Raw genomic sequence first — 15,159 nt, 5'->3', positions numbered from 1 at the left:
GTCTGTAACACGTTTTACTTGGAAATCAATTTTATTCATATAACTTTTTCTTTTTTTATTAGTTGGCATACTTAGGATTTCTGATGCTTTATACATTTGTAGTTCTCGTACAAATGGAACAGTTACCTTCAGCTCAAGAATGGATTGTTATTGCTTATATTTTTACCTATGCCATTGAGAAAGTCCGTGAGGTATGTCTTTAGTTTTTCTTATCAGTAGTATATGGAGGACTTTAAAATTTTATTTTGTGTGTGGGTGTGTGTTGTTTGTCATTTCAGTGGGTAACATAGTAGTATAGAACATGTTTATTTTTGCTATTCTGAAACTTAATGGTTAAAAAACAAAAGTAGAGATCAGTAAATATAGTCTCTTTGCTGCCGTTACAAATACAATAATTTGTCTCAGATACATAGCCTAGATTTTATCTCCTCAGCTTCTCTGATACTCTTCAAAAAGTATTGAATATGCGCATAGGTAGTCAGGTAGGTAATGAAAGATAGGTTTCCATTCCTACATATGTCACTATTTGCTAAAGTGTGTTGTGTTGCCCACCGAATCATAGGTTTATAATTCTGTGTCTCATAGTTTCTACTTTTAAATTGTCACTTTTATAGCATCCTACTTTTGAGGGAAAAATTTTTTTTCTTTCCTTAATAAATATTTAAGACTAGATATGGTAGTACATACCTGAAATCCCAGCACTTGGGAGGTAGACATAGTCCTTAGGAACTTAAGGTCTTCCTCAACTATATAGTGAATTTGAGGCCAGCCTAGGCTGCATGAAACCATGTCTCAAAATAAAAATTAGAAAAGCTAGTATCTATGTAATTGTCTTATGAGCACTTTATTTCAAGTCTTTGCTTTATAATAGAGAGTTCATGCAATTGCAAAAATAATCAGGCATAATCCTTCCCTCCTGTTGCACTACCATAGGAGCTTATATGACAGATTGCTGTAGTCCATATGTTTATGAATTCTATTATTTTGTCAATGTGGCTGACAAAATCTTATTTGTTGCATGATAGAAGTATGTATTCATTGCAGTTCTGCATATATTCCTTGGGTGGTGATAATGGTGGCAAGAGTAATTAATTGTCTGAGATAGAATAACAAAAGAGGGACGGACTTCAGTATTTTAAAAACACTATGATTTTATAGCTATGAATGTGTTACCATTTAACTCAAGATAAGTTTTAAATATTTTACTTTTTTGTTTGTTTGTTTGTTTGTTTTGAGACAGGGTCTCCCTGTAGTCCCAGCTGTCCTGGAACTCACTATGTAGACCAGGCTGGCCTTGAACTCACAGAGATCCACCTGCCTCTGCTGGGATTAAAGGCATGCGCCACTACACCTGGCCTGTTTTACTATTTTTATTTTATGTGTGAGTATATTGCCTGTGTATATGTAAGTGCGCCCATGTCTTGTAGTCAGTGTCTGTGGAGATGAGAAGAGGGTGTCGGATTCCCTGGAACTATAATTCCCGATAGTTGTTAGCAGCCATGTGGGTGCTGGGAATCAAACCCAGGTCTTCTGCAAAAGCAGCCAGTACTTTTAACCACTGAGCCATCTCTCCAGCACCTCAGAAGATAAATTTTAATTAGTCAGAAATAGTATGTGTACTTTTTTTACTTATTTTTTTTATTTTATGTGTATGCATGTATTGCCAGCATGTAGATAAGTGTATCCGTGTTGTGCAGTGCAGTGCAGTGCAGTGCAGTGCCCGAGGAGGTCAGAAGAGGCTGTCGGATCCCCTGGGACTGGCGTTATGGGCAGTTGTTAGCTGCCATGTGGGTGCTGGGATTCAAACCCGGGTCTTCTGCAAGAACATCCAGTGTTCTTAACTGCTGAGCCATCTGTCCAGTCCCAGTATATATTTTTAATAAGTTAGATAAGTAGATAAATACAGCTACTTAAACCATTGAATTATTTCCTTTCTGCAGATGTGAGGCATCTTTGGAATGTACTACCAGGATATCCAAGTATTGCTTTGATTTGAAATAAAATTAACATTTCCGAAGCATTTCACATTTCAGGTCTAGAACTGCTGTTAATTCCAAGTTTCGAGCTTCCTAATTACATGTCTTTGTTGAGTGTGTCGTTTATTTATAGGAAGTCTTTATCTCTGCTGTCTTAACTGTTTTGGCTATTAAAGGCATCTTCAGATGCAAAACAAGAGTTCAAACATTTTGCAACATTAAAATATAGCTAAAATTCTGTAATGTTACAATTGGGTGCTATGTGTATTTTGGTAGGAATAATTTGATTGAACCTTTTTTATTCTTGTTAAACCTTTAGGTCTTTATGTCTGAAGCTGGGAAAATAAGCCAGAAGATTAAAGTGTGGTTTAGTGATTACTTCAATGTCAGTGATACAATTGCTATAATTTCATTCTTCATTGGATTTGGACTAAGATTTGGAGCAAAATGGAACTTTGAGAATGCTTATGATAATCATGTTTTTGTTACTGGAAGATTAATTTACTGTCTTAATATAATATTTTGGTATGTGCGTTTGCTAGATTTTCTAGCTGTAAACCAGCAGGCAGGACCCTACGTGATGATGATTGGGAAAATGGTAAGTTGACATTTCTGCTAATATGCATGCATTTCATTGCTTCCTAAAAACTATAAAAATGCATTAATGGCCGGGCATGGTGGTGTACACCTTTAATCCCAGCACTTGGGAGGCAGAGGCAGGTGGATCTTTGTGAGCCTGAGGCCAGTCTGGTCTACATAGTGAGTTCCAGGACAGCTGGGGCTACAGGGAGACCCTGTCTCAAAAAAAAGAAAGCATTAATGATAGCTTTACTTGAACCCACAAATTTCTATTATTTGATGTTTATTTGACTCATATTTCAAGTCTACCATTCTAAGGATATTTCATTAACATGTCTGTGTAAGAGTGTATTTGTCCATTTTGTGTGTTTGGGGGTTGGTTATGCATGCATGTAAAGGTGCTTGTGCTTGTGTACACATGGTGGACAGATGACGTTGTATCTTCCTTATTTTCTTTAGATAAAAAGGCTCTCATTGAACCTTTCCTTCCATTTCTTCACTCCTTCTCTTCCCTCTCTCCTCTTCCTCCCTTCTGCTCTTTCTTTGTTACTCTCCTTTCCTTTTAGTTTGAGATAATTATAATTTCACATGGAGTTGTAAGAAATAGTAAGATTCATGTAACCTTTATTTTACTTCCTCCCAAGGTTGCATCTCCTTTTTTTCCTTTTAGCTTTATCTCACATGTATGCTATACTCACAGAGGCCTTTAAATTTTTCTTTTGAAGACTTTTATGGTGATGAATGTCTTTATTCTGAGCTTTTGTGAAATGATCAAAGGACAATTAATTTTAAAAGACAAGGTAGGGAGAGGCTGGAGAGATGACTCAGCAGTTAAGAACATTGGTTGTTCTTGCAGAAGACCCGGGTTCAAATCCCAGCACCCACATGGCAGCTAACACTGTCTGTAACTCCAGTCCTAGGGGATCTGACAACCTCTTCTGACCTCCATGGGCATTGCATGACACGGGTACACTTACCTACATGCAGGCAATACACACATATACATTTAAAAAAAAAAAAAGGTAGAAATGAACCTGCACTTCCATTATAAAGTAGAGAAGCTTAAGAAATGATACCTAGGAAGATTCTCTAAATTTGCCCATGTTAGGGCTATAGTTTTTGAAAAATGTTACATATCTCTGAGATAGACTTACTATATTTAATAATTTTTTTGTTTTATTTTTATTTTATATATATGAGTGTATAGCCTGCACGTATCTAAGTGCACCCATATTGTGCAGTGTTTTCGATGGACAGAGGAGGGCATTGAATCCCCTGGAACTGGAGTTTACAGACAGTTGTTAGCTGCCATGTGGGTGCTGACATAAAAACCCAGTTCTTCTGAAAGAACAGCCAGTACTCTTAACCACTCCAGCTCTGATCATTTTTTAATACAGTCCCCTTTATGAGGTTTATGTAGTGATAAGATTTCCCTGAATGCGGTTATCAGCAATAAGTAGAAACTCAAATATTCTATTTATCTATTAGATAAAATATTAGAAACACTTTGGGGATGAAAATTTGTTACAGTATTTAAATTCTCTTCTGTCTTTACAGTGTCGTTTTTTTTTTTTTTAAAAACAGGTGGCCAATATGTTCTACATTGTAGTGATAATGGCTCTCGTGTTACTTAGTTTTGGTGTTCCCAGAAAGGCAATACTTTATCCTCATGAAGCACCTTCTTGGACTCTTGCTAAAGATATAGTTTTTCATCCATACTGGATGATTTTTGGTGAAGTTTATGCATATGAAATTGATGGTAAGGATTTATGTTTGCAAAATCATCTTTTGGTTATTTTATACTTTAAATTTAGTATTGCATTCTAAATGATGCTGCATATTTTCCAGTCAAACTTAAAGCCAAAATCTCCCAGTGTTAGTTTATCCCATAAGAAACATAAAATTGATTGAAAAGAAGTATTTTAAACTTGTTCAACCATATGTAATAGAAATCTGACCTAAACTGGATTATACAATGAGGATATTTATTAGCTCGTATTATAGAAAGTTCAGAAGTAGAGTGGTCTCTTAGAGTCGGTTAATTTGTAGCTAAGGACTCATATTCTGTTTTTGTTTTTTGTTTGTTTTTTTTTAAACAGGATCTTCCTGTAGGCCCAGCTGTCCTGGAACTCACAGAGATCTGCCTGCCTCTGCCTCCCGAGTGCTGGGATTAAAGGCGTCTTGATGATCATCTCACTGCTGTATAGTCTTGTGTCTGGTTCATACAGGTTTCTTTAGGATTAACAGTTGTGCCAAACCATGGGAAGAAGCACAGTTGTCCTTGCTTATCTTTAAGTAGGAAAATAGTCCCTTTCACAGAATCTAATTGAAATCTGTCTTTTCATCTCATTAGTTCAAGTTTCTATCTCTTGAAAAGTTACCTGCGCCGAGGATGAGGTCCCCATGATTGGCTTAGACCAAGTGAGGATAGATTGAATAATGAGGAGTCAAGCACAGTATTACTGACAAAACACTGGTCTTGTGTCTATCTTGAAGAACTTACAGTAAGAATGCTGACTTTTTATAAGAGGTGACAGGTTTTTCAAGTTTATATCAAAACTTTGAATAGCTTATCTCAATAAGCCAATAAGTGAGGTAACCTGTACCAGTTCAACCCATTTTTAATGGGTTGCATTGTCTTGTCAGTATTCACATTTGTACTCCTGTATCATTTAACAGAACTAGATCATTGGTACCCATAGCTGCAGGATGAAAACTTTTGGTGACTCTTCTGCTAACCTCCACATCTGAGGTGGAGAATGTATATTTTGTTCTCTTTTATTTTATTCACGCTCTTTTTCTTTCCTCACTTTTCTTGCCCCATACTACACATGTACACACACACAAACACACACACACACACACACACACACACACACACACACACACACGTTTGTGGATGATTGAGTCTTGAGCTGGCCATATAAAAAGATGATTGCCGTTAGGTCGGTGGGTAGCTAAACAGAATCATGTGGTCATTTGTGCTGAGTGAAGTAGTGAGGTTTTACCACCCTTATCCAAATGTGTATAATGGCTGCTTGTTCCAGTCTCATTTTTCAGCTTTTGTTTTCTATATTTTTCTAAAGGTGTGTCTCTTATTGTGTGGTTGTTATAAAGCGTTAGATAGAGTTTCTTTACCTTCTTTGATTTCCATAGTTTGGTTTCCTTCATTCTCTTTCTTGGGTATTTGATTCTCCAAATTACTCTGAAGAGAATGGAAATAAAGTCATAAAATTATAAAAGGACCTTAACATCATTTTGCCTATAAAACCATTAAAGGAATAATACAGCCCTTATGAAACTACAGTAATGTACACATTTTAAAATAGTAAACACTAACTTTTAAGCATGTATATAGAAATACCAAGAATTGGTGATTGTTTTCACCCCTTCCACACCAAAATGAATGTTATTCCTTATGATTCTCTGGTGGGTATTAAAGCTCCTTGCTTGTGTGTTCCTTGCTACATGTTCTGGTCTCAAAAGTTTGCATGTAAGGATAATGAAAATCAGGAATTTCAAATCTAGTCATTTTCAAATTTATGAAGTACTTGACCCCTGTTTTGGGGCACAATGAAGTCAGTAGTCTTTATATTTATAGATTTACAGGGTTTACTATGAGTCTGTCATACTTTAAAGGTTCAACCAGTTTCCTTACATAAATGTTACAGTGTTGCTATATCCTCAGTCTAAACCTGTCTAGAAGGATAGATGTAACTTTTAAGTATATTTCTTTATCTTGACTATGGTGGTAGAACAGAGAGCACCCACATCCCTCATACAATCCTTCTATTGGGGGAGTACTTTTAAGGTAGAGTTCCATTGGCTACCTGTCCAGATCCTTTTTTTTTTTGAAATCTGTTAAACAGATTTGTGTGTTCTCAAAACTTTGTTTTAAAATAAAGAATAGTAGTAGATACTGATGAACTATTATATTTTAAATTCTTTTTTCCTCCTTCTTTTTAAAGTGTGTGCAAATGATTCCGCTATCAAGGAAATCTGTGGTCCTGGGACATGGTTGACTCCATTTCTTCAAGCAGTCTACCTCTTTGTACAGTATATCATTATGGTTAACCTTCTTATTGCATTTTTCAAGTAAGAATTTTATTCAGTTACTTAGTATACACAGTTCTCATTTTGAAGGAAATATACAGTTTAAAAACTTTTAAATTTTGCCGGGCATGGTGGCGCACACCTTTAATCCCAGCACTCAGGAGGCAGAGGCAGGCGGATCTCTGTGAGTTCAAGGCCAGCCTGGTCTACATAGTGAGTTCCAGGACAGCTGGGGCTACAGGGAGACCCTGTCTCCAAAAGACCAAAAAAAAAAAAATTTTTTTTTGAGACAAAGTACTAAAATTTGAAAAATTACAGATAAGACATGCTTTTTCAAAACAAAGGAGTTCTGAATTTTATATTTTTTTATTATATTTTATTTTTATTTTATGTGTTTCAAGTGTTTTGCCTGCTTGTATGTAAGTGCACCATATGCATACATTGCCCACAGAGGCCAGAAGAGGATGTTGGATCCCCTGAAGCTAGAGTTATAGACAATTATTAGCCATCATGCGGGTGCTGGAAACTGAATGCAGGTCCTTTGCAAGAGCACCAAATACTCTTAACCACTGTGTCATCCCTCTAGCCCCAGATTTTATTATTCAATATATAATAAGGTGTGGGGGGGGGCGGTGTCGATGGAAGGCCAGCAATTGATGTTGGGTATCTTCTTTGGTCACTCTAAACCCTGATTTTAAAGACAGGACCTTTCCCTGATCTAGGCTGAGTGGCTGGTGAGCCCTAGTAACCTGAGTATCTCCCTGCATCCCCTTCCTGTGGGGCCTGATTTTTACCTTAGTGTTGGAGATCCAAGCTCAGGTGTTTACTAACAGCCATCTCTCCAGCATGTAATTCTTTTATAAATTTAATCTCTTGTAAAGCAAACTAAAAGGTTGACGAGGTGATTCATTGGATAAAGGTGCTTGCTGTCAAGCCTGATGACCTAAGTTTGAAATTCCCTGGGACCCACAATGGTAGAAGAGAGAACCAACTCCACAAGTTGTCCTCTGATGACTTTGTGTACACACACAACACGCACACACACACACAGGCACACAAAGTGTTTTAAAATTTTAATCTTTAGTATTTTTCCTGTGTTGTCAAGGAATTAAAGGAAAATGTGAAATATCAGTTATTCCCTACAGGCCTGCCTCTGTTTCTCCAGTGCTAGGATTAAAAGTGTGCAGTATGCCTGGCTTCCAGTCTTTTTTTAATGACTTTATGGTTCTCCAGACTATACTTCAAAAGCCAATATATTACTCTGCTCAATTAGATTATAATAGTTTGCTCCTAAACACCGTATGTATATTTGTGCTGAAACACACACACACACACACACACACACACACACACACACACACATTTTAATTGAAACTGTTCAAGATAGTACTTTTAGGGATTTTTGCAATTAAGTCAAAGCAAGGCTGTCTACCCTAATAGCTTCCTGCTGACAGTAGGTATTTCCTAATGGTTGCCAATTTGATAGTCAATAATGGAATATAAAGGAATCTTGGTTTTATTTTCACTCAGTTGCTTACTATTAAGATTGGCTACCTATTTTGTTTCGTATTTGGTTTGTAAGGTAGAATCTCTTTATGTAGCGCAGGTTAAGCTTAAATTTTTTTTAATTAAATTTATTTTATTTTTTAGCGGTGGTGGTGGTGTGTATATGTGCAGGTGTATTGGCCTATGTATACACATGTAGAGACCAGGGGGAGATATCAAGTGTTTTCCTCTATAGCTCTCTACCTTATTCCCTTGTGACGGGGTCTTACTGAATCTGAAGTTCACCATTTCAGCTAGACCGGTCGGCTTGCTGGTGAGCTCCTAGGATGCAACACTGGGATTGCATGCATGTGCAGCCATGCTTGACTTTTCCATGAATGCTAGAGATTTGAACTCAAGTTTTCATGCTTGCACAAGTGCTCTTACCCACTCAGCCATGACCTTGAAGTTAAATTCTTGACCTTCCTGCTTTAGCCTCCTAAGTTTTGGGATCACAAGCATATGCCATGATGCCCAGCAAGTTTTTTTTTTCTTTTGTTTTAGCCATTTACATATAGTTTTTTTTTTTCTTTCTTTCTTTTTCTTTTTCTTTTTTTGGTCTTTTTTGAGACAGGGTCTCCCTGTAGCTCCAGCTGTCCTGGAACTCACTATGTAGACCAGGCTGGCCTTGAACTCAGAAATCTGCCTGCCTCTGCCTCCCAAGTGCTAGGATTAAAGGTGTTGAGCCACCATGCCCAGCTACATGTAGTTTTTTAAATTATTAAAATCATTTTTTTCCTGTCCATTTATTAAGGTCCTCAACTAATCAAACTTTTGTGTTGCATTTTTTTTTTTAGGTTTTCCATTTACTTTTGCTTTTTTGAATGAAAGGATACTCTTGCATATTTAGTACAGAATTAAAATGAAATCTTTAGTATTCAAATTTTTCAAGATATAATTAGCTGTTTTATTTTTGTTTGTTATTCTAGTAATGTGTATTTACAAGTGAAGGCAATTTCCAATATTGTATGGAAGTACCAACGTTATCATTTTATTATGGCTTATCATGAAAAACCAGTTCTGCCTCCTCCACTTATCATTCTTAGCCATATAGTTTCTCTGTTTTGCTGTGTATGTAAAAGAAGAAAGAAAGATAAGACTTCTGACGGGCCAAGTAAGTAAAATAAATAACAGGAAATGTTTTTCTCACTTCTCAATTTTACACTAAAGGCTAACTATTGATTTTACGTGGACAGCTTGGTTGATTAGTTATTATAAAGACTTTTGTTATTTTTAGATTTGCCTAAACATAAAGGAATTTCTAGGTACAGTTTGAGGCACAGAAAAGTAGATTTAACACGTATCTTCTTTGGTTTATTTTTGTTAAATGATAATGTGAACGATACCACTTTAGCTGTTCTATAAGACATTTTTACTATTGTGTAAACAAAACAAATTTAGTACATCCTATATACTGCCTGAGACAAATCATCATGCCAAATTGTACTTTAAAATTTCACAGCTTTTGGGGCTGGAGAGAGGGCTCAGCAGTTAAGAGCACTGACTGCTCTTATAGAAAACCCCAGTTCAATTCCCAGCACCCACATAGTGACTAACAGTTGTCTGTAACTCCAGTCTCAGGGAATCTGACACATTCTTCTCAGCTCTGCAGACATTGTACAACACAGGTGCGCTTATACACATGCAGGCAATATACTGATACACACAAAAATGAAAATAAAAATACTAAAAATGAATTTCATGGCTTTCTATAAAGTTCTTAAATTTTTCATAGGCTATGTGACAAACAGGAGTGAGAAACAGATCTAATAAAGGAAAAGGGAATTAAAAGAAAACAAAATACCTAAAACTTCTGCTGCTATCATGCTGTGAATGAAGGGAAGAAAAGAGACTTGTCTAGTGGTTTAGAAACAACAGTATAAAGAGAAAAAGGCAAAAAAGTGGACTAGTTCATAAGACTCGAGAGCTGAAGTCTGAAAGCCTAATAGCACTTTACTGATTTCCCCCTCCCCCCTTCCTCCCTTAGAACTTTTCTTAACAGAAGAAGATCAAAAGAAACTTCATGATTTTGAAGAACAGTGTGTTGAAATGTATTTTGATGAGAAAGATGACAAATTCCATTCTGGGAGTGAAGAGAGAATTCGGGTCACTTTCGAAAGGTTCATATGTTCTTTAAGTATAACTGATTATGTGTTAGAGTGGAGTTCTAGTTTACCTTCAATTTTGTAATAAAATACTCTCACCAATTCTAACTTGGGAAGGAAAGGTTTATTTGGCTTACATCTCCCAGGTCACAGCTCATCACTGAGGGAGCCCATGCATATTAGAAGCATGTGATATTTTTGTAATTACACTGATAGTAATCCTTTCTATATACATCTTTTGGGGTGTAGAATCAAATAGTCTGTGAAACAAAACATTTTTGAAATTCTATTTATTATGCTAACATTAGCACTGCATCCTTCTGAAACATAAGGGATGCTTTGTATATCTTACTTGACAAGTAAATTCTCTTTATTTTACCATCTATTGAGACTACAAAAAAAATTTCTACATTATTTTTTTTTAATTCTCCTTGTGTATGCATTAATTTTAGCATCTGTAAAATGTCCTTTTCTTCTACAGAGTGGAGCAGATGTGCATTCAGATTAAAGAAGTTGGAGATCGTGTCAACTACATAAAAAGATCATTACAGTCATTAGATTCTCAAATTGGCCATCTGCAAGATCTTTCAGCCTTGACAGTAGATACATTAAAAACACTCACAGCACAGAAAGCTTCAGAAGCTAGCAAAGTTCACAATGAGATCACACGAGAATTGAGTATTTCTAAACATTTGGCTCAAAATCTTATTGATGATGGCCCAGTAAGACCTTCTATGTGGAAGAAGCATAGCGTTGTAAATACACTGAGCTCTTCTCTTCCTCAAGGTGATCATGAAAATAATAATCCTTTTCTTTGTAACATTTTTATGAAAGATGAGAAAGACCCCCAATACAACCTGTTGGGTCAAGATGTGCCCATAACACCCCAGAGAAAAGAACTCAACTTACCAGAGGCTGGTTCCTCTTGTGGTGCCTTATTCCCAAGTGCTGTTTCTCCTCCAGAATTACGACAGAGGCGACATGGGGTAGAAATCTTAAAAATATTTAATAAAAATCAAAAATTAGGCAGTTCACCTAATAGTTCACCACATCTATCCCCACCAACCAAATTTTCTGTTAGTACCCCATCCCAACCAAGTTGCAAAAGCCACTTGGAAACTGCAACCAAAGATCAAGAAGCTTTTTTCTATAAAGCTGCTGAAGGAGATAATACAGAATTTGGAGCATTTGTAGGTAAGTTTGGCAAATTCTTACTGTATATTAGTGTTAGTTTTCACTTTAGAATTAAAAATTATCATCTCATAAAAGTAGTTAATAAAAATGCTGTGTGACAGGTGGACTTTTTTCTATATAGTTATAAATACTTTTAAAGGAATCAGGAAGTTCTGAATGATTCATAAATGTTAGGTACTTGAGAAAAATAGGGGGTATAATGGAGGTTAACAGTAGCTGACTGAGGGGCTAGAGAGATGGTTCAGCAGTTAAGAACACGGTTGTTCTTGCAGAAGACCCAGGTTCAAATCCCAGCACCCGCATGGCAGCTAACAACTATCCGTAACTCAAGTTCCAGAGGATCCGACAGTCCTTTGCAGGCATTGCACATGGGTGCACTTACCTACATGCAGGCAATATACACATACATATAAAAATAATAAAATATTTTTAAAAAACAATATCTAACTGAGACTAATATAAATAGGGCCAGTGCATAATTTCTTATACAAACCCAGACATGTTTTGAAAGTGAAAAAACAGTAAACTTTTTTAATAAGTAGAAGGAATCTACTATAATGATAAAAGTGTAATATTAGCAAGTACATAAATTAGCAACAGTCATTATCAAGTATTGTATATAGTTATTCTACTTTTATATGGATGGCAACACAGTAGGTTTCTATACACCAACACTTACACAAACAGTTGAGTTACAGGATGCCAGTCAGTAGCCATGAAAGTTTTCAGCTCCATTATAATTTTATGGTACCTTTGTACATGTAGTCTGTCATTGTTATGTAAATGATATGAGGTAAGACTCTTAAACATATTTAATAAAATCAATTTAAATGGTTCACTTAGTAACACATTTTATCTGTCACCCACCAGTCAAATGTATGTTTGTATTTATGGTCTACTTAGTTATATATCTATCTTTTTAGGAAAGAATGTTTTCAGTCTTTTGTTTTTAAGTTCTTCAAGGATTTCATTCGTGTATACAATGTAATACAATCATTTCCCCCTCCAGCTCCCCCTGAATTCCCCCTCCCAATATGTTCCCCTCCCAACTTCATATTCTCACCCTCCCTCAACCCACTAAGTCCTGTCAGTGTTACCCGTATATGTATGGTTGTGGGGCCATCCACTGAAACCTACCAGTGGCCCTACCCCCAAAGAATGATTCTTCCTCAGCTGTCATCAACTACTGATAGCTCCTCACTTGGGAATGCAGCCTCATGCATTCTTCCCCTATCCATTGCTGGAATTTTGGGTAACCACAGTTGCTGTGAGTTCATGAGTGCAATGGCCATGTCATGTCCAGAAGATAGCATTTCCCCATTCTCTAGCTTTTACATTCTTTCCATCTCCTCTTCCTTAATGTTCCCTGAGCCTTGTGTATGTGGGGGGGGCGGTAATAAAGATGTCCCATTTAGGAGTTAAAATTCAGTCACCCCCAGCACTTTGACCAGTTATGAGTGAGATTCTTCATTGACTGCTGTCCACTGCAAAAAGAAGTTTCTCTGAGCAAGATTGAGAGCAGCCCAGGTCTATGGATACAAACAAACGTTTAGAAGGCAGACAACGTGACCGTTTTGCAAAATAACAATGGTAGGTTCTACCCTAGGGCCTATGACCTTTTAGCCATGGACTTTTAACCAGGTTTACAGCAGCAGGCATGAATATCCTCCTATGGAGTAGGCCTCAAATACAGGAGAGAATAGTTTAGTCTTAAACCTGATAGCTTAAATAATGAGGGAAAAATATGATATGGGCACGTTAATGACATTAGTGAAAACTGTTTCAGCCAGGGAAGTGATAGAAAGCTAGACTGTAGTAAAACAAAGAAAATGTGAGTGTGAGAAGAGAATATAAAGGAGGTAATGGGGCAGTTCTTTGAATAGTTTAAGTGTGGACAAGAAGAGGAGTAACACAGGTATTTATGTTTAAGATGTTCGATTCAGTATTTGTTTTTGAGATAGGGTCTTGTTAGTAGCCCAGACTGACCTTGATCTTGTAATCCCTCTGCCTCAGCTTCCCTAGTACTGGCATTATTACAAGCATAGGCTATCACATCAGGTTGTTTGTTTTGCATTTAATAGTAATATAGACTTAATCGTATTTAAGTTCTGTCAGTGTACCACATGGAAGAGAATAAATGAAGAGAAGTTCATAGAGCTAGCTGAACTCCTGTACCTTGGGAGAATATGGTGTTCTAATAATCTCCTGGTAAATTATTATAGATAAAAGTATTTAACAGGATAATTTTTTAGGAAATACTCTGGGTTATTTGGGGGTTATGCTCTAAAATCTGAATGAGGCCTTTTGTCTCTCCATGTTGGTTGGCTGTTTGGACAGTTGGTCAGTTGGTTGGTTGGTGGTCTTTTTGAGACAGGGTCTCCCTGTAGCCCCAGCTGGGCTAGAACTCACAGATTCCACCTTCTGGGCGTGGCACTACCACACCTGTCCCTATATTGTTTTTAGCTTTTTTTCTACTTTTCCCAGCCTGGAAATTTACCTAGTCATAGAAAATGTGTAAAGATTATATGGAAAATATTTTAGGAAGCCCATATAGACTATCCATATTAAAGCCAACCTGGCATGTTGGAACTAGGAATGCTGTTGTTTACTGCCAACTTCTGTGGAAAATTACGTAACATGAAATCTATGCTATTCCAGTCTTTTCCATCCTTCCCTTCTGCCCCCCACTCCCTTGGTCAGCAGCTCATGTAGTCCAAGTTACCCTAAGCTTACTTATCTGAACTCCCAACTACTGGGATTACAGGTATATGCCACCATGCCTGGTTCAGTCTATGATATATTTTATATTAATAGTAAAAAGTGTTCCCCTTTTAATTTCAAGCTATTGACTGTTGCCTTCTTTAGGAGGCTTTTGGCTTTTGCTGTTACTATAAAATGAACTACAAATCTAGCCACCCTCTTAGTAGATATTTTCAGTATTTTCAACAAAACTAAAGGAAAGTGTGGAGAGCCATGAAAATGACTTGAAAAACCAACATGAGTCATTGCTTCTAAGGTTTTTAGAATGCCTAATAAGTAAGGAAATGAGAGTTTTCATTGCAACCTTTTTTTCCCATTAAGGACACAGAGATAGTGTGGATTTACAGAAGTTTAAAGAAACATCAAACAAAATAAAAGAACTGTTATCCGTAAGTAGATCCTTTTAGAACAGCACAGTTAAATAAGATTTTTGTTACAATTTTGTTTTAATTCCTTTGAAATGGAATTGAATGGTTTTTTTTAGTACAAATATAATATAGCAAAGACTGTCATCAGTATCATTATCCCGGGTGCTTGAAACTATTATGTTAGAGTAGAAACAATTGAGAAATATAGGGGAAAAGGTATTTTAAAAAAAGCTTACATTTTTGTTAACTAAGATGTTTAAATTTCTGAGATGCTTTTCCCTGTTTATTTTTTTTTAATTTTTATTTATTTGTATTTTTATGTATATGAGTTGCCTGCATATACGTAAGTGAAGGCTTATGTTCCTTGCTTCAGATAGGAACAGCAGGATGATGTAAATAAAACCACAATGATGGAATATTCAGAGATGCCTAAATATTAAGTAGTCTCATTAGTACATGTGCAAATCAGAAACTCAGCTTAACATTTGCCTGTGCCTTAAAGTAGCAAAAACTGGGTTAATTCAGTAGACCAGTCTTAAAACTATTCTTCACACAGTTTCCTCCTCTTCCCTTCCTCCT

General features: G+C 36.5%; 1 protein-coding gene across 3 annotated transcripts in view; it reads left to right on the top strand.

Moving 5' to 3' along the window:
* The window catches only part of Trpm7 (transient receptor potential cation channel subfamily M member 7), a 119,699-nt gene that overhangs the window by 75,563 nt on the left and 28,977 nt on the right, over nucleotides 1-15,159 (top strand). For all 3 annotated transcript variants that reach the window (XM_008831805.2, XM_029562957.1, XM_008831807.2), the window contains 8 exons: nucleotides 63-191; nucleotides 2,296-2,574; nucleotides 4,140-4,314; nucleotides 6,524-6,650; nucleotides 9,083-9,267; nucleotides 10,141-10,273; nucleotides 10,740-11,452; nucleotides 14,534-14,601. In XM_008831805.2, coding sequence (XP_008830027.1) covers nucleotides 63-191; nucleotides 2,296-2,574; nucleotides 4,140-4,314; nucleotides 6,524-6,650; nucleotides 9,083-9,267; nucleotides 10,141-10,273; nucleotides 10,740-11,452; nucleotides 14,534-14,601 — 1,809 coding nt within the window. The remainder of the gene's footprint in view (nucleotides 1-62; nucleotides 192-2,295; nucleotides 2,575-4,139; nucleotides 4,315-6,523; nucleotides 6,651-9,082; nucleotides 9,268-10,140; nucleotides 10,274-10,739; nucleotides 11,453-14,533; nucleotides 14,602-15,159) is intronic.

This window comes from Nannospalax galili, unplaced genomic scaffold (genome assembly GCF_000622305.1).
Source record: "Nannospalax galili isolate Female #2095 unplaced genomic scaffold, S.galili_v1.0 scaffold735, whole genome shotgun sequence".
Classification (NCBI taxonomy): Eukaryota; Metazoa; Chordata; class Mammalia; order Rodentia; family Spalacidae; genus Nannospalax; species Nannospalax galili.
Note: the sequence above shows the minus strand (reverse complement) of the source record. Positions and strands in the feature narration are given on the sequence as shown.